The sequence below is a fragment of the Moschus berezovskii genome, chromosome 4, assembly GCF_049115385.1.
Source record: "Moschus berezovskii isolate FMDL1 chromosome 4, NW_MosBer_1.0, whole genome shotgun sequence".
Taxonomy (NCBI): Eukaryota; Metazoa; Chordata; class Mammalia; order Artiodactyla; family Moschidae; genus Moschus; species Moschus berezovskii.
The window spans coordinates 34,978,823-35,004,779 of record NC_142463.1 but is presented as its reverse complement, the minus strand read 5'-3'; the positions used below and the strand labels follow the sequence as shown (position 1 = coordinate 35,004,779).

Here is a 25,957-nt window from a genome sequence, read left to right as displayed (position 1 = left end):
ATACACTGTGTGGATCAGTAAGCAATGAAGCTGTGTTCTGAAGGCAGGACTCCACGGCTCAAGACTTTATCACTTCACCACTCTGCAGACAATAGAAATAACACAGTACTCTGATGAACCAGTGAGCATCAGAAGGGGCCTCCTCAATTCAGTTCAGTTGCTTAGTCGTGTCCGACTCCTTGCAACCCCATGAATCACAGCACGCCAGGCCTCCCTGTCCATCACCAACTCCCGGAGTTCACTCAAACTCATGTCCATCGAGTCGGTGATGCCATCCAGCCATCTCATTCTCTGTGGTCCCCTTCTCCTCCTTCCACCCCCAATCCTTCCCAGCATCAGAATCTTTTCCAGTGAGTCAACTCATTGCATGAGCTGGCCAAAGTATTGGAGTTTCAGCTTCAGCATCAGTCCTTCCAATGAACACCCAGGATTGATCTCCTTTAGAATGGACTGGCTGGATCTCCTTGCAGTCCAAAGGACTCTCAAGAGTCTTCTCCAGTGCCACAGTTCAAAAGCATCAATTCTTCGGCAATCAGCTTTCTTCACAGTCCAACTCTCACATCCATACATGACCACGGGAAAAACCATAGCCTTGACTAGACAGACCTTGGTTGGCAAAGTAATGTCTCTGCTTTTTAATATACTATCTAGGTTGGTCATAACTTTCCTTCCAAGGAGTAAGCGTCTTTTCATTTCATGGCTGCAATCAGCATCTGCAGTGATTTTGGAGCCCCCAAAAATAAAGTCTGACACTGTTTCCACTGTTTTCCCATCTATTTCCCATGAAGTGATGGGACCAGATGCCATGATCTTAGTTTTCTGAATGTGGAGCTTCAAGCCAACCTTTTCACTCTCCTCTTTCACTTTCATCAAGAGGCTTTTGAGTTCGTCTTCACTTTCTGCCATAAGGGTGGTGTCATCTGCATATCTGAGGTTATTGATATTTCTCCCAGCAATCTTGATTCCAGCCTGTGCTTCTTCCAGCCCAGCGTTCCTCGTGATGTACTCTGCATATAAGTTAAATAAGCAGGGTGACAATATACAATCTTGACGTACTCCTTTTCCTATTTGGAACCAGTCTATTGTTCCATGTCCAGTTCTGACTGTTGCTTCCTGACCTGCATACAGGTTTCTCAAGAGGCAGGTCAGGTGGTCTGGTATTCCCATCTCTTTCAGAATGTTCCACAGTTTATTGTGATCCACACAGTCAAAGGCTTTGGCATAGTCAATGAAGCAGAAATAGATGTTTTTCTGGAACTCTCTTGCTTTTTTGATGATCCAGTGGATGTTGGCAATTTGATCTCTGGTGCCTCTGCCTTTTCTAAAACCTGCTTGAACATCTGGGAGTTCACGGTGCACATATTGCTGAAGCCTGGCTTGGAGAATATTGAGCATGACTTTACTAGTGTGTGAGATGAGTGCAATTGAAGGGACCTCCTAGATATTATTTATACATCTGCTGAAGAGGGGAACCACAGAGGAGAGAGCAATTAGCTAACTAGTGAATCATCCTCTGTTGCACAAATAAGCTAATTGAATTTACTTAGGAAGAAGCAAGGCCTCCCTGTTTCTGCTACCCAGTCTTGGGCCAGTTAATTTACCTCTTGGAGCCATGGTTCCTGTATCTATAAAATGTGATCTCCCCCTTTGTCAGGGGTTCCTTTACCAATCCATTTATAAGGAGTAGCTGAGATTATATATGCACAATCAATAAGGATACTGAAAAGAAACATTCAAATGGAAGGCATCATTATTGACTTTGCCCACCAGACATTATAAGTAAAATATTTTCCACTTCAAATGTGTTAAAATTGTACAGTAGGGAGCCAGGCTAACCCTAGATTTTAATGAGAAAACACTTCTAATCAGGACATCAGGCATAACTTAAGTAAACAAAATTAAGTCTTTAGAAAAATTTATTCTAATATGTAATTTTAAATGATTATCTGTGTAGAATAGAAACTGATCATAAGATTAATGAGTGAGCTAATCATAAATTAGGAAACCTGAATTTATTAGCAGTTGTCTTTAAGTTACTTTTGCTTTATAAATTTTATATAATTGTTAAATATTTAGAAGTACAGGCAGAAACATCCTTTTACAAATGTACTGCTTTTCAAGTTCTTTCTATAAAAACTAGGAAAGGAAAAAAAACATTTTTTATATGCAAGACTTCCTCCTATTAACCGTCAATAACAGTTAAGTGTATTTTTGGAGACATGAGACAGCACAAAGATGCTTCTGTAATTCATTAGAAGGCCCTTCTTAAGTATAATTATATTACACAGCTCTGCTTGGTCATTAGTTTCTTGTTTAGCAACAATGTCCTTCATTTTAAATCCTTTGATGGTAATCATTTGTAACTATGCCCTTGAATTCTGAAAGCGTGTGTACCGCAGCCCTGATGAACAATGGGTATTTCTGGACAACGATGTAACTGGTTTCCCGTAAGAGATCATACAGAAATGGCCTGTAACAACACCAACAATTTGCAAAAAGTTTCTGAGCTTGAAGTACAACCCCAAATATGGTGTGTGGTTATGCATGTGTATGTGAGTGCACTTATGCAATAAAAAACTAAAAGCAAGTCGTTAGATACAAGGCATGATTTTCTTAATGGCTTAATAACCATGTCACATTTTAAAGTTTTTGATGCTGCTTAAATTAAAATGTGTTAACATATATCATAGATTGACCTGAAAGAGATATTTTGGAGATATTTTTAGTTTTACCTGTCTTCTTTGTGCAGAAAGGTGTCTAATGTTTGTGTATTTACTTACATATATATATAGAGAGAGCACCCATATGCATTGGGAACTATTTAAGTGCATAGAACACAGGTCTTGGTTTCCACAAGAGCAACCAGGTCAGTGGCAGGGGAACAAATAAGTCAACCTGAATAACCTGATTATCCTCCGGCCTGTGAGAAACAGAGGATCACGTTAATGTTAAGACTTTAATGCTCCAGCTTGTTACCCTCGCCTGCTGATCTAGTGCCTCCTCAAAGCTGGGAGTTTCCAGGGATGTCCTACAATACTTTGACCACGCCCCTTGGAACAAACTCTATCCTTCTGCCCACAAGTGCAACCAGCAACAACATAGACTGCGCTCTGATACCAAGACCACTGCCCCGCTGGGATCCCCCTGAGAGAGGGCATCGTGTTCCGCTGCTGCATTTGGACGCGAGTGTCAGGTCCTGTTGTTTATCCCTGCTCTGTACCACATCACGCGTTCTGCTGTCCCTGTCTTTTCTTCCCTGTTTCCCTCCTCTCCCAACTTTTGTTCTCCTAGGCTCTTTGGAAAGCCACATTTATATTCGTCACATATGGCAAGTGTTTTTGGTCAAAAGAAAAAAACCTGCAATGTGCTCCTTAGCACACTGATTTTCGAAACAAGGCTGGCTTCAACTTTAAAGAAAGTATGTTGTCATATGTGAAATGAATCACTAGTTCAGGGTCAATGCATGTTATAGGATGCTCGGGGCTGGCATGCGGGGATGACACAGAGGGAGGATAAAGGGAGGAGGGAGGTGGGAGGGGGGTTCAGGAGGGGGAACTTATGTAAACCCAGGGCGAATTCATGTCAATGTATGGCAAAACCAACCAATATAATATTGTAAAATAATTTGCCTCCAATAAAAAATTAATTAATTAAAAAATAAATAAAGAAATAAATAAAGAAAGAAAAGCTTGTGGTAGGCAACCAAATCAAACAAAACTCCCCGGAACCACTCTGACCACACTGTAATTCTTATTCATAAAAGCTAAATGCACTTACACTTTACAGGTGTGCATTAAATACCACCACCCCCTCCTTACCAGTGCAAGAAGTGAGTACTGGAGTCATTAAAATTTTTATTATTGAGCCACTAATGGTTAAAGAAAGCCATATAGACGTCCACATTTTCCTAAGACATTGGTATTATAGTAGGAACCAGAATTATTTTCTTAGGGATTAGCCATCTGGCCAGATGGCACCAGAGAACACTGTGGAAACAATACTTGCAGAGTGCCTATTACCCACTGAGGTAGGGCCTTTATGTTTTCTTCACTGAATCCTTATGCTCAGCATTAGGAGGTAAGCAACAGGTAGGTAAGCACCGACAGAGAGACTGAGGCTTGCAGGTTACGTATCTTGCCCAAGGCTTTTCTGTCCTTGTAACTTACTTCAGCTCGTTACTCTTAAGATGCCAGAGCATTTCTAGGATTCCCATGATCCTTGCCTCTTTTGTGTTTTCCTTTCTCTGTAAAGCGGTGGGAACCTGAGGTCAGGTTTGGTTTGGATAGGAGTTGCCTCAGAGAATGACCAGTAGCTCTGCTAGTCACCCGCGTCACAAGCACTCTAACCAAAGAGCAGATGGATAGTAGGGACAGATTCCTTTGTGGCTGTTATTAACACAACAAGGAAACACTCAAAGTTTCGCACCCCACACAGATCTGGATTTGTATCCTGTCTCTACTACCACCTGAGGGACTCGGGGCAAGCTGTTTAACTTCTCTGAGCCTTAGCTTTCTTAACTGCAATGTGAAGTTAATGCTACCTACTTCTCTACACTATGGTAAGGATTACAGGAAGGACTTGGCAAACAGTGGCTAATTATTCTCCCTCCTACCTCTGCAGTTCCTGGTCAGGCACAGCTCCTGCATTCATCACGGCTTTGCCTGAGTGGGGCCAGGCCTGCCCTGGTCTCTAAGTCAGTGCTGATCAGCATCGGGAGCCTAGGCCTGTCAGATTGTGGTCCTGACATCTTGCCTAGATCCTGCTGTACCTGACTTCTCAGTCTTTCTCATCCCTAGCTCAGGTTCTGTCTGGGGTCTAGGTGAATGAACTGGTCTTCCTGCTGCCAAAGCCTGCTGGATTGGACGGCCACACTCATTTTACACCCTGCTGCTGCTGCTAGGTCACTTCAGTCGTGTCCGATTCTGTGCGACCCCATAGACGGAAGCCCATCAGGCTCCCCCGTCCCTGGGATTCTCCAGGCAAGAACACTGAGTGGGTTGCCATTTCCTTCTCCAGTGCATGAAAGTGAAAAGTGAAGTCGCTTAGTCGTGTCCGACTCTTAGTGACCCCATGGATTGCAGCCTACCCACTTTACACCCTAGTCCATGCCTAAGATCTTGATATCCTTTAGATGCTATAGAATGCTATTACAGAGCTGGCCTCTGCAACTGGGTATGATCATCCTACTCATAATTTGTATTGTTATTGTTCTGAGCATCTCCTCAGAAGTTAGAAGTGAAACCAGGCCTAGCCTGCAATGCAGGAGACCTGGGTTTGATTCCTGGGTTGGGGAGATTCCCTGGAGAAGGAAATGGCAATCCATTCCAGTATTCTTGCCTGGAGAATCCCATGGACAGAGAAGCCTAGCAGGCTACAGTCCATGGGGTCACAGGAGTCGGACATGACTTAGCAACTAAACCACCACTGAGCATCTCCTAGGTGACAGGTCCTGCAAAAAGACAGGTATGGTCCAGACAATGGAGCTAAGTGCTTTACAGGTATGATTTCACTTAATCCTTGTTATGATCTGGTAAAGTAGGTACTATGAACATCTTCATTCAAAAACTGAAACTTGGGAAGATTGAGGGCCTTTCTTCAAGTCATGCAGGAAGTTAGAGGTGAAACCAGGCCTAGAATCCCAAGCCAAAGGTCACAGCCATTATGTCATAATGCTCCATCCAATCTGTCAATCTTCCACTTTTCTGGGTATTTGATATGCTCTGTGGCAGCAGGTGCCTTCTTTCAATGCAGCAACTCTTAAACAATGTGCTGTGATTAATTTATTTGTTTCTGTTTTTCTTTAGACTGGGAGAGCCCTGAGGGCAGAGACCTTTTTTTTTTTTTTTTAATCACTGTACTCCAGGGTGTAGCACAATACCTGGCACAGAATAAGAAATAAGAAATCCAAAAGAGGTTTGCTTACTGAGTGGTAGTGGTTTTTTCTTTTCTACCTGCTGACTTATGTTGCTGAGGTTCCATATGCTTTCTATCCAAACTCATCTGAAGGATGACAGCTCTAGAATCAACACTAGCAGTTACTCTTGGGTCCAAAATGGTATGTGTGTGTATGTACATTGTGTTTGTAGGTATGTGTTATGGTATCAACTAAAGTAACTGTAGTTGTGTTTTCAAACACTTGTCTACATCAAAAACTTTAAGCCACCATGCTTCTTTTCCACACACTTCGCATGGCATAAATACTTTTAAAGAATATAGTCTATTAAAAGAATAAAATGCTGCCCAATTTGGGTTTTGTCTAATGCTTCCTTCTAATTAGATGCAGGCTATGCGTTCCCAGCCAGAATGATGTTGTGTCCTTTTCAGGTTGTCACATCTGGAGGCCCCTGATGTGTATTTACCCATCTGAAGCTAATTTTGATCACCCAGTCAAGATGCCGTCCTATGTCTTCCCTGCGTGGTAAACATTTTTTTTCCCTTCTTTTAACTGATAAACAATCTATGAGGAGACATTTTAAGACGACACACACATCCAGTTACTCATCACAATTTCCTCCTGGATTCATTGATGATTCCTGCCTGTACCAATCTTTAATATGATGTTTGCAAGATGACTCTTCTGCAGTTAAAAGGAGTGGTGGTGGTGGTTTCATCATTAAATTGTGTCCAACTCTTTGCAATGTTTCAGTCTAAACTGGATCCTATGCAGGAGGGAAAAATGCTGAAGACATTATTGAATTATTGACAAAATCAGAATACGAATGGAGGATTAAATAAAAGCACTATATAAAAATTAAGGCTATTGAAATTTACTCTCAAGTGATTCATAAAAATCTGTGTGTATGTGTATTCTTATGTGAATGAATATACATGAGTATACACACACACACACATACACATAGAGAGAGGGAACATATAAATGAGAAAGCAGATGGATGGGATAATTATTCAAAGGTAATGTGTGTTCCCTCTATTATTCCTATTCTTGCAACTTTTCTGTAAATTTGAAATTATTTCCAAATAAAAAATTAATAACAAGCTTTCAGCCACCTCTAGAACAAACATTGGATGTCCCACATGAAGTGATGTAAGTCTTTAGTGGCTGACATCGAATCAATTACCAAGGACCATTTCTCCTGGATGGAATGATCCCCAAGTTCCAGTCCCATAGGAGATCCTATGATACCTGGTGAAACTTCTGTCTCCATGATGGTGCCTGTGGCACCTACCAAGTAAATAATGGTGGTATTTTGAAATGGAAGACTCTAGTTTTGGTTGCACATGTCTCAGCTTTCTTTATTAAAAGACAATGCAGAAATGAATGAAATGATACCTAAGGGTCTCGAATGTAAGGTGAAATGACAGAGCTCCCCGATGCAATGATATGAAACCTGGCATCAGCCCCTGCAAGCTCTGCTCAGTCCCCTTTCATGATGGCTGCATACTCCTTCTGGTGTTCAACCAGCTTCAGGAATACTTGATATTTCTTGTCGTAATATCTGTAGGAAAAAAATAATCATGTTGAATGATCTCAACAAAACCGTTGTGCAGCTTCCCCCAAGGTTTAGAAGAACAGGAATGTGCCTGTTACGGTTTTGCAGACACTCCCCACTTTGTGGATGTGGACAGCACCCCGAGTCAAACATGTTTCATACCCACTATCTTTAACCTCCATGGGTGAATCTACATCTCCATTTTAGAGGTAAAGGTTTTATATCTGAGAGTTGCTCAAGGAGGCAAATCTAAAAGAGTATCACTAAAAATGGGCAGAGTTGGAATTAAAACTCAGGGCAACCTGATTTCAAAGCCTCCACTATAACAGTGAAAAACCCAGGATTGACACAGGACTTTTCGCATTCTCAGCTTCAATAAGTATTTCATATATGACTACTCCACCCCGACTCCAGTTTAGTGACTGGTTTAAAGTCATAGCCTGCCCAGAGATGAGACTGAGTGTGGTAATCACCCTTTGCAGATTCTGCACCTGTATTTCCTTTGCAGACTGCTTTATCTGGGAGTAAAACCCCATGAAAACATGACTAACACCTCTCCTGGAGCTGCACCCTGCCTTGCAGGCATCCCACAGAGGACCCTGCTCGCCTATACTCTCTGGCTGAGTCTTCAGAAGAGACGTGTTAAAACTAGTGTTGGCCATGAGTCAGACAGCAGAGCAGCTGAAGCTACCTTGGCATCACAATCTTCAAAAGGACAACAGTAGCTAAGACCAGTTATACTTGCAAATGGCGGCGTGGCCCTTATTCCTTTTGGTTGGGAGAAAGGGGTAAGGGGTTAATGAAACCTGTCTAACATGTCTTGGTAGATTCTGAGGTTCTTTGAAACGAAGTCTTCATGAAGTAACTTTGGGGCAAGCTTGGGAATTCAGGGTTAGAGAGCGTAAGAGTAACCCTGGATTACACACAGGGACTTCTACCTGTAACATGCAGGGCTAAATGGATCAATAGGAACACAACCCCCCAATCCCACCCCACCCCCAACCCCTAGCATTTCTACTTTGAGAATTCTGGTAACTTAAGGGCTGTGATGGGGCCAAACACAGGGTTAAGAAGTGGACTTTGAGGCCTGGGTTTGAATCTCACCTTGGCCTCATTGCTAGTTGTGTGACCATGGATATTTTACTGAACGTATTTGTTCCTAAATGTCCTATTTGTAAATGGGACCGCTCTCAACCTCAGACAGCTCTCTACCTCAAGAGAGGTGTTATGTGAACTAAATGAGGTAATATTTGAGAAGCTCTTAGAACAGCACTGGGATCATAGCAAGTGATATCAAATGTTGAGTAGCAGTATTACAGCTACTCCTTAAAAATTAACGTCCAGTATTATCATCAATCTCACTATACGTAGGTTCTACTAAAATTCACTCTATGAGCCTCCAAATTTATTAACCACAGCATGATTTGGGGAACAGCAATTTGCTTCTTCTAATGTTACTCTCTGACAGTCTAATGTCAAGAATTTTTTTTCACTATATGAGATGGACTTTCTGACTTTGGGGAAACTTCTAGAAGGGAGCTTGGGTCAGTATTCCTTCTCATACACTTGAAGATTTCCAGTTTTAATACTGAAACCTTCGCAGCAACTTTGTACAGTGGGAAAAGCATCGGCTTTTCAGGTACAGAAGCCTAGGTGATTTGGGGAACTTCTTTAAATGGTCTGAGTCTTAGTTTCCCTGCTGTTAGAAGGATGATAACAGTACTTAATGTCATAGAGTGACTGAACTTTAAACATGAAAATGAACATTAAGTACTCTGCAGGCTGTCAAACTCTTATACATGTGAGCTAATGTTCTTATATCTTTCTAGGATTCTGAAATGTCAAGAAATGGATAGACTGTTATTTAGGCATAAAAAAGAATGAAATAATTAATGAAATTTGCAACCACATGGATGGACCTAGAGATTATCATACTAAGTGAAGTCAGAAAGAGAAAAATGCCATATGATATCACTTATACGTGGAATCCAAAAAAAATTATACAAATTAACCATTTACAAAACAGAAATAGACTCTGACATAGAAAACAAACTTATGGTTACCAAAAGAGAAAGGGAAGGAGGGATAAATTAGGAGTTTGGAATTAAAATACATACATTACTATATATAAAATAAATAAGCAACAAGAACCTACTGTATAGCACAAGGAACTATACTTAATAACTTGTAATAAATTATAATGGAAAAGAATCTAAAAAAGTATATATATATATATACACACACATATGCACACATATATACATATCTGCATAACTGAATCACTTTGCTATATGCCTGACACATAGCACAACATATTATAAATTAACTACACTTTAACAAAAAAAAGCTGGATAGACTATATTTTCCGTTTTTTATACATGGCAAGCTGAGATCCCAAGGCACTTTTTCCCCTGTGCTTTTTATTTTTCAGTCTTTTTTTATTGTGGTAAAATATACATACCATCGGAGAAGGCAATGGCAAGCCACTCCAGTACTCTTGCCTAGAAAATCCCATGGATGGAGGAGCCTGGTAGGCTGCAGTCCGTGGGGTCGCTGGGGGTCGGCCACGACTGAGCGACTTCACTTTCACTTTTCACTTTCCACTTTCACACATTGGAGAAGGAAATGGCAACCCACTCCAGTGTTCTTGCCTGGAGAATCCCAGGGACAGGGGAGCCTGGTGGGCTTCCGTCTGTGGGGTCGCACAGAGTCGGACGCGACTGAGGTGACTTAGCAGCATACATACCATGGCTTCCCTGGTGACTCAGATGGTAAAGTGTCTGCCTGCAATGTGGGAGACCTGGGCTCGATCCCAGTGTTGGGAAGATCCCCTAGAGAAGGAAATGGCAACCCACTCCAGTACTCATGCCTAGAAAATTCCATAGACAGAGGAGCCTGGTAGGCTACAGTCCATGGGGTCGCAAAGAGTTGGACACGACTGAGCAACTTCACTTCATACATACCATGAAATTGACCGTTTTAGACATTTTAAACTGCACAATTTAGTAGTATTAAGCACATTCATATTACTGTGCAGTCATCACCACCATCCATCTATGGAACTGTTTTCACCTTGCAAAACTAAAACTCTACCCATTAAACGGTAACTTCCCTTTCTCTCCTTCTCCCTAGTCTCTAGCCACCACCATTCTATTTTCTGTCTCTATAAATTTGACTATTTTAGGTCCCTCATGTAAGTGGTATGCTATGCTAAGTCTTCATGTATTCAACTGTCAATGGGCACCTAGGTTGCCTTCACTCAGCCACTGTGAATAATGCTGCTATGAACATGGGTGCCAGAAGTGGAATTTTTGGGTTATGTGATAATTCTACCTTTAACTTTTGAGGAACCACTGTATTATTTTCCACAGAGGATGCACCATCTTACATTCCCACTGGCAGTGGGCAAGGGATCCAGTTTTTCTGTACCCTTGTAAATAAAAGTGAAAAGTGAAAGTGTTAGTTGCTCAGTCTTTGTGACCCTATGGACTGTTGCCCGCCAGGCTCCCCTGTCTATGGACTTCTCTAGGCAAGAACACGGGAGTGGGTGGCCATTCTCTTCTCCAGGGGATCTTCCCAACCCAGAGATTGAACCCAGGTCTCCTGCATTGCAGGTGGATTGTTTACCCATTTGATCCACCAGGGAAGCCCATACTAGTTATTTTTTGCTTTGTTGACAGTAGCCATCCTAATGATTGTAAATTGGCATCTCACTGTGGTTTTGATTTGCATTTCCTAAAGATGAGTGATGTTGATCTTTTCATGTGCTTACTGACTGTATATTATTTTGGGAGAAATGTCTATTCAAGTCCTTTGCCCATTTTTGATTTGGGTTGTTGGTTTCCTTGTTGTTGAGTTTTAAGAGTTATCTGCATAGGGATATTAATCCTTGAGCAGATAATCCTCGATCCTTCCATCTTAGGTCTGTGTGGCACAGACCTGAGTGAGCGTCCTGTTCAGACAAGAACCGTGATTTGAGTCAAGGAGATGCTGAGAAGGGCCCAGAAGGGAACTAGCTCTCTTTCCACTTGCAAATCTTCGGGCTACCTGCAGATGGTGCTAGCGCACCGTGTGTGGCTCCCTCACAGAGGCCTGCTCCCAGCTGACAGCAAGAAACCAAGGATTCTTCTAAAAGAACTGAAAAACAGACTTTCCTCAAAAGTCTTCAGAGGGTCAGTGAGGAGATGGAAAGAAGAATCTGTTTCTAATTTCAACAAAAGAGGGATGTTGCTAGCCCAGGGCTCCCACCGCCACCGGGAACTCAGATCTCTCCATGTTCTGGCATCGAGCTCCTGCCGGTACCGGTATCCTTCACAACCCCGGTGTTTAGAGAGGGGTTTATATTCAGGGGATTAACAGCTCCCATTTGGAGATCTTCTAAGAAAATAAAAGGTGGATGGCTTTTGCCATGGACCATTCCACTCTGTTAAACGTTGATCATGCTTTGGTGGGATCAGCACCTTTTTCTGTCCGTTACATAAGGTAGAATTTGCTTTTATGTCTTAACCTCAAATACTTTCTGAAAATGATAAAAGCCACTGACACAATTGTTCCTTCATCTCTAAACTGACAACCAGTGAGTCAGTATAGGTTCTTTTCATCTCTCGAATGGATTGTTGAAAAATTTTCCATCTGGTCTCTCTGCTTCTACCCTTAGGCCCTCTCATGCGTCCTTTAAGGATCTTTCCAATATCTGCATCTGAACAGGTCCCACTACTCCTTAAAATTCACTGTCTCCATTCTGCTGGTAGGATGAAACCTGAGGTCCTTAGCTCTCTCACAACTCCCTATGAGAGGAACCCTCTGTTCCCCCCACACCCAGTTCCACTGGGTCGGGAAGATCCCCTGGAGAAGGAAACAGTAACCCACTCCAGTATTCTTGCCTGGAGAATCCCATGGACGGAGAAGCCTGGTAGGCTACAGTCCACAGGGTCGCATAGAGTCGGACACGACTGAGCGACGGAACGGAACGGAACAGAATGGAATATACAATGCTGTTCCCACCTTTATGACTTTGCCTTTGTTATTCCCTCTACTGACAAAGTTCTTTTTGGTTTTGGCTTGGCAATTAAGCATTTAAAGTCAGGTAGACTTAACCTCCTCTCAAAAGCTTTCCCTTACCAAGTTTTCTTCTCCTTTGGGTTACTTTATCACCTGGTAATACTTTTATTATACAACATACCTGTTTTTCCTGAAGTGATCTATTGCATAAATAAGATTGTGTCTTACTCTCTTCTAAGTCCTGCCTAGATGTCAAAGAGCATAATGGCTTGAAGACAGGAAGGACTCAACAAATAAGTGTTTTGTGAATTGGGATTAAAACATTAATCGAAGTCATGTTGGTCTACTGTATAGCACAGGGAACTATACTCAATATTTTGTAATAACCTATAAAGGGACAGAATCTGAAGAATACACACAACACAAACACACACATGCATATATATATATATAACTGAACTGCTGTGCTGTATACCTGAAACTAACAGGATACTGTAAATCAAATATACTTCATTTTTAAAAGAAAGTCATGCTGTAACCCTCAAAGTCACGTAATGCAAAGGCAAAGAGTGGAGGAACAGATAGATATTACTGTGTGGGAAGACATGAGATTTCCATTTTAGGACAGATGAGACCAGATTTGCTGTTAATGACCTAAGGAAAAGAACATTGATTTGAAAGTTCAAAAGTTAATATTTGACCCCCAGGTCTGGCCCTTCCTAGCTCTGTGATCTTCGGGAATTGAAAACGACTTTACCTTTCTGTGATGTAGTTTTATCAACTATTAAATGAAAAGGCTGGCTTGCTGACCCCTGTGGTTTATTCCAGCTCTAGAGTTGCATGTGTCTGTTGTTTTCATTCCTTAGTATTGTGCATAGAAAACTTATAAACTTACCTTTTATCCTCATGTCTAGGAAATACAACTTTTCCAACTTTGCTCATTTTTGCCATTGCCTCCTGTCAAATAGAAAACAGAACACAGCTAAATTGGAAAGTTAAAACCTAAGTGAGGCCTATCATAGGCAAAAACAGGCTAATGAGAATTTATTTCCCCTAAGTGATTCAGTGAGTCCATTATCTTTTCAACTTAATTTCTCTCGTGTTAAGATTAAAACCCAATGAATATTAAAAGTTATATCTACCACCACAAGCCTGGGCTTAATAAATGATTGCCTACTGAGACCTCCAGTGCATAAACAACCTGGAAGGCAGAGTACTTTTGTGATGGCTCGCAGGGGCCTATGGGAGGGAACTATTTCCCCTTCCCATTGCCCAGTCATGAGGGCCTGAGAAGGCAACATAATCTGCCACTGAGCCTGTCGTCCACTTAACTCACAACAGTAACCAAACAGAAGCCACTCTGCACCCCAACTTTACGTCAGAATATTTAAGACCTCTTCATTTCACTTTCAGTTCTTTCCCCAGTAGTCTCTGCAACTGTGAGTGCAGATGTGAGACCTCTGGGCTGAGTCTAACAGACTCGACCTCAGGACATTCTTGTCTTTACAGTGGGGCAGGTGGGCAGTCAGCAAGTTGCAGTGTCTTGGGTGGAGATGGTTAGAATGAACAGCAGAAGATCAACCACAGATTGCGTTGGCTCCACTGTATGAATGGCGAGGTCAGGTTTCCTTGGGTGGTCTCCCAATGTTGTTAAGTCTGTGAGAAAGTTAGGGGAGTAGAGTGAACCCATATTTTGTGGAGTCCAAAGACTTGACTTTGGGAGATTGAAAGCAATAGCATAACAAAGCTCCTCAGAAGAGGTCCTGTCTTGGGAACAGCTACTGAACTCTTATTATTAAGGATGTAGTCATTCTTGGGTCACATATGTACAACTTCTTACTCTATACAGGTATTGATTACTCACTATGTACCAGACACTGTGCTAGGGATACAGATTTGTGTAAGACACGCTCTATGGCCTAGAAAAACTCACATACTAGCAGAGGAGGAAAGAAATGTAAGAAGCTGGCTACCACACAGAATGTGAAAGGCCCTGGGTATCTTCAAAACATGCCCAAGTGTTTCCTTGAACATCCTTACCACTTTACTGGTGATTTATTTATTTACATACACATACATATGTATTTATACAATTCTATAAATATTATATTTATTATTTATCACTAGTTCTTTTGTGACAAGTCACGTACTTACTAGTTTATATTCCTTTTCTTCCTCTTCATCCTTTGTTCTAACCAGAATGTAAGCTACATAGGCTGGGAGATATGTCTATTTGCTGCTTATTCTCAGTACCTAGAATATTCATAAAACATATTGAGCCCTTTCCATGTGCCAAGCACAGCATTCAATATATATGGAAAACAGAGATGAAGAATAAATGGTCCTTTCATCAAGGAGCTCACCACGGAATGGAAAAGACATTTACTACAATCAAAATAGAATGTGATAAATACCATGCTAGAAGCAGATAAACTTCTTTTCAATAGTTATTCAAGGAGTAAGAAACTTAATACTTTTTCCTCTATTAATCACTTACACATATTTCCAATCTGGCAAATATGTTCTACCAGCTCTTTCCCAAGGATGACATGGACATTCTGACTAGTTATCTGGTTTCCTAGTGTCCAGTGGTTTTAAAAGTGCTGTTTGGGAGATCAGAGATGCTGAGAGTAAGAAGCCCACTGACAGAAGGAAGAAAACAGCAGGCTTACTAAGGAGGAGGTTTGAAAAACTATGAAAAATTATTGAAAAGGGAATCAAGGTGAAAGGATAAGAACCAACAAATGGCAGCCTAGGGACATTTTGTAAAACAGCAACCATATCTTAGTGTGGTCCCTGCTGTTCCACTTAACGAGCATTTAAAGAGCTCTGTTCACCCCAACGTATGTCAGAACGTTCTTCTTCATAAACTAAATTCTGATTGCCTTTAAAGCAAGTCCCATGTGTTGCTGAGATGGTCGCAGTCACGCCCCACCAACTTTGCCACTAGGCCTCCTGTTTTGGGCTTGCTTCTTCCTTTACAGCGGTGCTCTGTTCTGCTCGACCTGTTTTAGGGCAGACCTGCCTGCTCTGAATCTTGAAAATTCCCTGGGGGAATTCTCAGCATTGGGCTTAGGCTTTAGACTTGAGCTGACATTCCAAGACCGCCTTCATGGGTGGGATCCAGGAAACTTGTATTACACAAGAAGCATCATAAATGTCACTTCCCTTCTCACCGTAATGGATGTGTAGACACATGGCAGATAGCAAGGAATTCTTTCTTCCTGTCTTCATGTTACTTTTGCTTATTTTTAAAATAAATTTTTGAGGAATAACAGCAATAGAGATTTCAAAGGTTTCACAAGAGGTTATTTTGTTTCTCACAAAAGTATAGATTTAAGACATTAAGCTGAGCTCAGGTACTGATTCCACAGAAGGTCTTTCCTGACTCATCCTCACTGCCTGCCTCCCACCTAGAATGAGTTATCTGCTTCTCTAAAAACTTGTGCTTCCATCTATCATAGCATTTATGACACAGTACCACAATTTTTTATTAGCACATCAGCTGCCCCAACTAGAGTCCGGCTCCTTAAGCAGCAACTCTTTTAACTATTTCCATTGTCAAACTCAGCATCTGGTGTATCATACGTGCCCAGCAAATGTCTATGGGATGAATGAATTTAAGGACCATACACGTGAAGGAATGTTAAAATGGAAGTTTTGTCTGAGAGCTAAAGTTGACAGATATAAGATACCAAAGTGAGCTGGAAACAGACCACCCTGAAAGGGTAGCTGAGGACCCATAAATCAACTCTGAAACCTTTCATCCATGTGGAAGGTCAGAAAAAGAGATGGAATTTTAGGAGGGAGCTGTGTGTAGACTGAGCATCAGGGCTCCTTCCAGGGGAGGGGGTGAGAGCATGGTTTCACTGATATCAACTGGTATCTGGACACATATCCCTGAGGTTGTGGGACAGGGTGGGCTGAGAGTACCTCCTGTCTGGAGGAAAAGCGCTGGCTGGCAGCCTTGGTGTAGAAGTGAAGGAGTGTTGTCCTGGGATCAGCCAGTACTGCCAGTGTCAGACTTCAGAAGGCATGACTGTTTTCCACAGACCTGAGGTGGCCACAGGTGAGAGGGTTTTGTGGGTTGTCTTAGATCCTGGCCAGTATGGCTATCTAATGAGGAGAGGGAGCCTGCACTGGGAACCTGCTAAAAGGACAGAAAGCTCAGCTCAGTGCTCTGTGATGAACGCCATGGATGGGATGGGGGTGGGATGGCAGGGAGGTCCGAGAGAGAGAGAGAGGATATATGTGTACAAATAGCTGATTCAGTTCACTGTACAGCAGAAACTAACACAACATTGTAAAGCAATTATATTCCAATTAAAAAAAAGAAAAAAGAAGCTTGAGGCAACCAACTGGATTTTTAAGGAATTAAAAGAGCTACTAGAATAGAGAAGGACAAGGACAAGATACAATGAGATGTCTACAGAAGTGGAGCGTCTCCCTGAAAAATCTGCAATGGAGCCTAGCTGTAAACACATTTTCGACTTAGCACTAAGTCCATTTATGACAGTGCTATTCAAGATAAGAACTTTCCTATGGGAAATAGATGGGGAAACAGTGGAAACAGTGTCAGACTTTATTTTTTGGGGCTCCAAAATCACTGCAGATGCTGATTGTAGCCAGGAAATTAAAAGATGCTTACTCCTTGGAAGGAAAGTTATGACCAACCTAGACAGCATATTAAAAAGCAGAGACATTACTTTGCCAACAAAGGTCCATCTAGTCAAGGCTATGGTTTTTCCCGTGGTCATGTATGGATGTGAGAGTTGGACCGTGAAGAAAGCTGATCACCGAAGAATTGATGCTTTTGAACTGTGGTGCTGGAGAAGACTCTTGAGAGTCCCTTGGACTTCAAGGAGATCCAGCCAGTCCATTCTGAAGGAGATCAATCCTGTGTGTTCATTGGAAGGACTGATGCTGAGGCTGAAACTCCAATACTTTGGCCACCTCATGCAACGAGCTGACTCACTGGAAAAGTCTGATTCTGGGAGGGATTGGGGGTGGGAGGAGAAGGGGACGACAGAGAATGAGATGGCTGGATGGCATCACCGACTCGATGGACATGAGTTTGAGTGAACTCCGGGAGTTGGTGATGGACAGGGAGGCCTGGCGTGCTGTGATTCATGGGGTCGCAAAGAGTCGGACACGACTGAGCGACTGAACTGAACTGAACACACTTTAACTCTCTTCTTTTCCAGCTTTCAACCACCTCTGAAGAACAAGAAGAAAGCTAACATATTCTTGGAGAGAAACTGAATGAGGAAAGAGAGAAGAATCTCATCACAGCCATCTCTTCATACCTCCCGCAGTCCTGGCTGGAGGAATGACGAGCTGTCTTATCTTTAGATGAACACTGAAGTGATGAGCATGATACAGTTCTTGATATTCTAATGTTGGAATTTTGGTTATGTCTCATGACTTACAGGGACCATAAAATCCATATTATCTGTGACTTTCTGCTTACTTAAGAAAGTAATGGGACTACCAAAATTTTTAACTAGGCCAGAGAGAAACTGGTTAAAGTGCACAGATATAAAGGGACAGTGGGAGTAAAAAATACAGTTGTTTTTCAATTCTGTCTCAAAAATTGTGTATATGTGCATAATAAACAACAGATGAAAAATATTAAAAAAATCAACAGGTTCAGGAGCAAGGGTGGTTAGTTTTTTACTGTTCACTTGTTTTTTCTGTCTTCACTTGATCCAGTGGCATAAAGGGATTTGATCATTTGAAGAATAAAACAAAACTGCACTCTTAAAAAAAAAAGTTATGCTTCTAGAGGCAATCAAAATGACTCGTGCTCATTCTCCTCTCTTCTGGGAGGCAGGGCTCATTCAGGGTATTCGACACAATATGGAGAATACCCAGAGAATTGGTGCTGTCATCAGAAATGGTACTGCTGAGTTTTCCCATTTTTCCAAATCATTAACATAAAACTGAAACCTCATGAACCCACTGGCTGCAGTAAATCTGGAAATTACCACAGCATAACAATATGAATTTACTATGGAAATGCTGACATGTGCTAAATATAGTCACCCCCCACAATATATTTCTGTTCAAAAGGGTTTATTTGAAGTTGGCCTCAAAATTCATTCTTTTTGTCAGCAGGCAAGAGCTGGACAATCTGGATTTGTAGCACGCTACCCTCTTTGTTGGGGAGTCTAGACAGAAGCAACGAAGACAGGGGCTTTTCTCTTTCCTTTTTGCCCACACAATGAGAGCTTTTGAAAACAAAATATTTGGTAAAATTGCCTTTTAATCACTTCTTTTCTTTCTCTCTATAAGGCCGAGCTATAAATAAACCATGAAAGTTCACATTTGATCGTCACTTCTGTAAGAAAAAATAGGAGCCCTGTACCAGGGCCATGAAAGACTGCATTCATGGGGTATAACCCTTCCCTGCCGTGTCAAGGCCGAGATACCAGTCCACACACGCAGCTCACCACTTCCCTGGGAGCAGCACTGGCAACCACCAGGCCTGTGTAGGCCCAGGGAACTCCCAGTTCTCACATGTTTCAGACTGGCTTGGGAGTCACCAAAGGGCTGGCTGTAGGCTATACTGGGTGGGGTACCCAGGGAAGTTAGGTTCAAGAAAGGAAGGCGCTCATCAGCACCCATGGAGGAGAAGGGGATTCCGAGAGTGGCAGACAGAAATGTTGGCAATTTGGGGAGCAGGGGATTTGATACTTTCCCTCCCACCCAGGAGAAGGGGAACAATGACCTTAAGACTTTGGGAAGGCTGACAGGTAGTCTAGACTTAGGCACCAAAGTGCAATGCAAGTTTGGCAGTGTCGCGTTATGATCTGGAGGGAAGAATAACCACAACCTGGCCTGATGGGAGCTATACTGTGACTCCCTAAAGGCAGGAACCATGTCACTGTAAGTCTCACACTTAACATGGTCCTAGCACATAAGTGCATAGTTGCTTGGCTAATGTTGGATGAGCTGCTGAATGAAAGGGTGGTGACATTCATGACAGGGGTAATGAAGATCACCTAATGGTGTTTCTAAAATAGCATACATGTGCTCCAGGGAGTGCTGGAGATGATCTACTAAGATTTCAGAAGAACATATGGGAAGTGCTACTTATATGACTTTTAGTCTCAGGAAATTAATTCAGCTTTAATATGCAGATTGCCACCAGTTCTAAAAGTTGGTCCACACATCAATGATGAATGAGTAAGATATGTGAGGTCTCCTTTTAAAGGGAGGATGAGAGTGCTACAACACCACAGAGGACAGCAGGGCACTCCAATCTGCGTCCCCAGCTTCCAGGGGTTTGCTACATGTCGTCATTTACATGTTCCAGGTTGATAGGTTCATGTGCAAGCGTGTGTCTGCAATTGCTAAGTCACGTCTGACTCTTTGTGACCCCATGGACTGTACAGTCAGCTAGGCTCCTCCATCCATGGGACTTCCCAGGCAAGAATACTGGAGTGGGTTGCCATTTCCTCCTCCAGGGGTCTTCCTGACCCAGGGATTGAACCTGTGTCTCCCATGTCTCCTGCTTGGCAGGTGGATTCGTTACCACTGAGTCACCTGGAAAGCTAATAAGTCAGATAAAAAAAGATAAATACTGTATGACATCACTTATATGTGGAATCTAAAAAAATAATACAAATGAATTCATATGTAAAACAGTAGAGGACAAACCAGTGTTTACCAGTCAGGACAAGGAAGGAAGGATGGGTAAAATGGGGGTAGGAGATTGAGAGAAATAAATTATGTATAAAATAGATAAGCAATAAGCATATACTGTACTATTGGACAGCACAGGGAATCATAGTCTTTATCTTGTAATAACTTCATGGAGTATAATCGGTAAAAATACTGAATCACTATGCTGTATACCTGAAATTAACATAATATCATAAATCAACTGTAATTAAAAAAATAAAAATAATACTGTTTGATATATATAGAGGCACATACAAAATCATTTAGAATCATCAATAGTCATTTAAAAAATCATTAAAAACTCATCTGGCTATAGAAGTGTAACTTCAGATATTGCATAATGTTAATATGATGCTATTATTATGAAACAGTATTTTATTTCATTCTTATTTCAGTTGTTTTATGTGTAAATAATCTACAAGCACAGTAGATTATGTATATGCTTTTTCATAAATAAGTTTCCATGTATTTAGCATGTAAGTTCAATTTTTTTTTAAACTGATGGAGTTTATGAGCCAAAAAGCAAGGTGTCCATTGGGCCAGCAGTCAACTCCCATGGTTGTTGCTAGGTTACCAGTTCAGCCAAGATATTGCAGGTGCTACTTTGTGATGGGCATTGTGCTAATCACTTTATGTACATGACTCTTTAAATTCTCAAAATGACTATGACACAGATATCATCTATCTTCACTTTATGGACCAAGAAGTGAACGGAGAGAGTATGAGGAACTTGCCTAAGGTAAGAAAGTGAATATGCAGTAAAGCTGGAATTCAGACCCACCTCTGACTCCAGGCTTTTGCTGAGCCCTACACTCAGCCGTGACCCTACTGTCCTCCTTGCAATGCAAAACCCTGGCGCTTGAGTCCCCTGGTGGCGGTGGTTTAATAAGTCGTGTTCAACTCTTGTGACCCTGTGGATTGTAGCCTGTCCATGGGATTACCCAGACAAGAATACTGGAGTGGGTTGCCATTTCCCTCTTCAAGGTAGCCACCAGGGAAGCCCTGAGTCCCCTGGGCTTGAGTTCAAATCCCACTTCTGCTGCTGATTAGCCATGTGATCGATGTGTGTGTGTTTGTGAGACGCACCAATACAGAACACTGTACCTTTTTTCAAAGATGCTGACACATAGCTCTGAAATACATGAATCTGCCTTCTTGAGGAACTCTGACTCATTTTACTGGAACAACAAGTTCACATGCTAATGTGTGGGCTGAGGCACATGACCCCTCCGTAGGAAAACAAAGTATAGCAATGTGATTTTCCTCCAGCAAGTGTTAAGAAATGGCTCATTGTTCTTCTATTGATTTTGTTTTTCATTTTGACACACTCATCTTTTGACCTGCACCTGGTATTCTGTGTAACCTCCATGACAACAACAATTGAGAAGCAAGAAAGGATGAGAGAAAAGGAAGTCTTCATCACTAACCATGACACAAAGACTCACACCTCATTTATAATTTTAAATACATGCTATCAATCTACCTACCTGAACCTGAAATTATATTGCAAATTTATCTGCATCCTTGCTTACTATTTCTTCCTTGGCTTTCATATCTACTCCTTCCTTGTAAACCTAAGCTCTATGAAATCAGGTTCTTGGCTTTCTTATTCATTGATGTATCCTTAGTATTCTTGCCTGGAGAATCCCAGGGATGAGGGAGCCTGGTGGGCTGCTGTCTATGGGGTCGCACAGAGTCGGGGATGACTGAAGCAACTTAGCAGCAGCATCGTTAGCTTTTAGGAGGATGTTAGCTGAAGGTTATTTGAAAGTATACACTAACTAAGTGTCTGTTCTGGTAAGGCACTGTGTAGCTATATCTTGCCTCATTTGATGCTCACAAACATTCTGTAATGAAGGACTTATTATCTAAATTTATAATGAGGAAACAGAGGCTCAGAGCAGTTAAGTGACTTTCCTAAGCTAGTAGATGGATTAGCTAGGATTTGAAACTTGCTTTAACTCATGAGTAAGACCAGGCCTATTCCTTGACAAGCTCACAGTTAATAGATCTCCAGCATTAGTTCAAGACAATTTATCTTGCTCTGATGACTTTAAGGCCCTGTAAAACCCTAAAAGCTTGCTTTCTCCACCATCAAAGACAAATTCAATTATAGTTATGATGTTGTGCTCACAAAGGCAGGAAGATTCGTTGATGTATGGAAAGACTGTTCATATTAATTTTTGAAGCAAACAAAATTTTTGCCAGCTGTATGACCTTGAGTAAGGCTCTAGCCCTCCGTGGGACTCACTTTCCTTATCAGCAAAATAAAGGGATTGGATTAGATTATTTCTAAAATCTTTGCCAGCTTTGCAATCTGTTGGTTCCATGTACATGTCTTTTTTTGATTAACTCTCAGTTGACAAATTAACCAGTTACTTTCAATGGTACATTTTATTAGGGTTTTTTTTTTTTTTTTTTAAACTAGGTTCACTCTAAGAGGGAATATACCTACTGTGTTTCCCCAGCAAGGTACAGCCTCATTCCAACTCAGTCATGCAATCATGGCAGAGGGGAGAGATCCCATAATAGGTAAGGATAGCTACCACTGTGATATTTTGAAATGCGGTCCTAATACAGGGCCTGGTTGCAAAGGGGTTGGGCCCTAAAATGAATAGTTGAGTGACTATTCATCCTACTTCATTGGTTTGACTTGGCTCTTAGGAGTTTTCTCAAAGGCAAAATATCAAGCTTCTTACTAAAAGCATCAGATTATAGACTTCAAAACTGCAAGCTATCACCCATTTAATAATCTGTCATTGACTGAAAACGAAATGGTCCTGCTGATATTTCTGGCTAAGTACTGCAGTGAGCTATAACAGAAATAATACTAATAACAATAACTCAACAACAAAAATAATAATGGCAGCTAATGGCCTAATACTCTATTAAATACTTTGTTGTTGCTGTTTTGAGTCACTAAGTTGTGTATGACTCTTTGTGACCCCACTGACTGTAGCTTGCCAGGCTCCTCTGTCCATGGAATTTTCCAGGCAGTAATACTGGAGCCAGGTGCCATTTCCTACTCCCTCCAAGGGATCTTCATGACCCAAGGATTGAACTCGTGTCTCTTGTGTCTCCTGCATTGCAGGCAGATTCTTTACCATTGCGCCACTTGGGAAGCCCCATTAAACACTTTACCTACTTCAAAACTCCAACTGAAAGATGAAGAGACAAACAGTTTCGGAATTCTATTCTTAACCATTCACTGTGGAACAAAGGCTTTGGTGATAAAAGAGACCATAATTCAAACCCTAGCTCTGCCATTCAACATTCTGAGTCTCAGTTTTAAAAATGGGAATCTTTGAGAGATGCCCGGCTCCGGCGGCACGCAGGCGCGAGAGACGCCCGGCTCTGGCAGCGCAGATGTGAGAGACGCCCTGCTCCGGCAGCGCAGATGTGAGAGACGCCCTGCTCCGGCGCAACCGACCACGTGCAGAATCGTGGCTGAGAGGAGCTGCCCCGCGCCCAGGGTTAGGGCGGTGGCCGAGAGGAGCTGTACCACGTCCAGGAGGCGGTGGCTGCTTGGGCACCGGAGGGCCGAGAGGAGCTGATCCACATTCAAAGCAGGAGGGGCGGCCTTGAGGAGATACCCCTTGTCCAAGGTAAGGTACAGTGGCTGCACCTTGCTGGAACAGCTGGGAAGAGATACTCCACGACCAAGTGGAATATAAGAATCCAGTGTTCTGGGGAGGAAGGAACAAGATGGTGGAGGGATAAGATGGCGAGACCACTTTCTCCCCAACAAATTCATCAAAAGAACATTTGAACGCGGAATAAAGTCCACAAAACAACTTCTGAATACTGGCAGAGGACATCAGGCTCCCAGAAAAGCAGCCCATTGTCTTCTAAAGGAGAGAGAAGAAATCCAGCTCCACCCACCAGAACACGGACACATGCTTCCCTAACCAGGGAACCCAGACAAGTCACCCGTCCAACCCCACACACAGCGAAGAAACTACATAATAAAGAGAACTCCACAAACTGCAAGAAGAGGGAAAGGCCACCCCAAGCAAAGCAATATAAGCAAGATGAAGAGGCAGAGAAATACCCAGCAAGTAAAGGAACAAGATAATTGCCCACCAACACAAACAAAAGAAGAAGATATAGGGAATTTACCTGATAAAGAATTTCAAATTTTGATGGTGAAAATGATTCAAAATCTTGAAAGCAAAATGGAGTTACAGATAAATAACCTGGAGAAAAGGATTGAGAAGATGGAAGAAAGATTTAATAAGGACTTAGAAGAAATAAAAAAGAGTCAATATACAATGAATAATGCAATAGATGAGATCAGAAACACTCTGGAGGGAACAAACAGTAGAATAACAGAAGCAGAAGACAGGATAAGTGAACTAGAAGATAGAATTGTAGAAATAAATGAAACAGAGAGGAAAAAAGAAAAACGAATTAAAAGAAATGAGGACAATATTAGAGACCTCTGGGACAATGTTAAACGCTCCAACATTCGAATCATAGGAGTCCCAGAAGAAGAAGACAAAAAGAAAGACCATGAGAGAATACTTGAGGAGATAATAGTTGAAAACTTCCCTAAAATAGGGAAAGAAATAATCACCCAAGTCCAAGAAACCCAGAGAGTCCCCAACAGGATAAACCCAAGGAGAAATACTCCAAGACACATATTAATCAAATTAACAAAGATCAAACACAAAGAACAAATATTAAAAGCAGCAAGGGAAAAGCAGCAAATAACACATAAGGGGATTCCCATAAGGATAACAGCTGATCTTTCTTTTTTCTTTTTTTATTTCTAAAAAAGAATTTTATTAAAAAAGCACAAATGCAAAGAAATGAACAGAGGAAAATTTATGCGTCGAACCTGGACTGGTCACTTATGATAATATACATGCTACAATTCCATTCTCTCCAATCATTCCACCTTCACCCTCTCCCACAGAGTCCCAAAGACTGTTCTAAATGCCTATGTCTCTTTTGCAATCTCTTATACAGGGTTCAGGTTACCATTTTTCTAAATTCCATATATATGCGTTAATATACGGTATTGATGTTCTTCTTTCTGGCTTACTTCACTCTGTATAATTGGCTCCAATTTCATCCACCTCATTAAAACTGATTCAAATGCATTCTTTTTGATGGCTGAGAAATACTCCATTGTGTATATGTACCAAAGCTTTCTTATCCATTCATCTGCAGATGGACATCTAGGTTGCTTCCATGTCCTGGCTATTATAAACAGTGCTGCAATGAACATTGGAGTACATGTGTCTCTTTCAATTCTGGTTTCCTCGGTGTGTATGCCCAGGAGTGCGATCGCTGGATCATATGGCAGTTCTATTTCCAGTTTTCTGAGGAATCTCCACACTGTTCTCCATAGTGGCTGTACTAGTTTGCATTCCCACCAACAGTGTAAGAGGGTTCCCTTCTCTCCACACCCTCTCCAGCACTTATTGCATGTAGACTTTTGGATAGCAGCCATTCTGACTGGTGTGAAATGGTATCTCATTGTGGTTTTGATTTGCATTTCTCTGATGATGAGGGATGTTGAGCATTTTTTCATGTGTTTATTAGCCATCTTTATGTCTTCTTTGGAGAAATGTCTGTTTAGTTCTTTGGCCCATTTTTTGATTGGGTCACTTAGTTTTCTGGAATTAAGCTGCAGGAGCTGCTTGTATAATTTGGAGATTAATCCTTTATCAGTTGCTTCATTTGCTATTATTGTCTCCCATTCTGAAGGCTGTCTTCTCACCTTGCTTAGAGTTTCCTTTGCTGTGCAGAAGCTTTTGATTTTAATTAGGTCCCATTTGTTTATTTTTGCTTTTATTTCCAATATTCTGGGA

General features: G+C 41.6%; 1 protein-coding gene and 1 long non-coding RNA gene across 12 annotated transcripts in view; one reads left to right on the top strand and one right to left on the bottom strand.

Moving 5' to 3' along the window:
- LOC148778029 (uncharacterized) overlaps positions 1 to 18,100 on the top strand; it is a 62,539-nt gene extending 44,439 nt beyond the window's left edge. Inside the window, exons 3-4 of one of the 2 annotated variants that reach the window (XR_016037187.1) lie at positions 6,325 to 6,418; positions 17,657 to 18,100. This is a non-coding gene — a long non-coding RNA (uncharacterized LOC148778029). Of the gene's footprint in view, positions 1 to 6,324; positions 6,444 to 17,656 lie in introns of those variants that run through there. The other variant, XR_016037186.1, reaches the window with a different exon arrangement.
- Positions 6,558 to 25,957, bottom strand: part of FGGY (FGGY carbohydrate kinase domain containing) — a 516,773-nt gene continuing 497,373 nt past the window's right edge. For 4 of the 10 annotated variants that reach the window (XM_088835336.1, XM_088835337.1, XM_088835338.1 and 1 more), the window contains 2 exons: positions 13,348 to 13,409; positions 6,869 to 7,457 (listed from right to left, as the gene is read on the bottom strand). In XM_088835336.1, the coding sequence (XP_088691462.1) occupies positions 13,363 to 13,409 (47 nt within the window). In that variant the 3' untranslated portion in view covers positions 6,869 to 7,457; positions 13,348 to 13,362. Of the gene's footprint in view, positions 6,660 to 6,868; positions 7,458 to 13,347; positions 13,410 to 25,957 lie in introns of those variants that run through there. The other 6 variants (XR_016037181.1, XM_055403667.2, XM_088835335.1 and 3 more) reach the window with 6 other exon arrangements.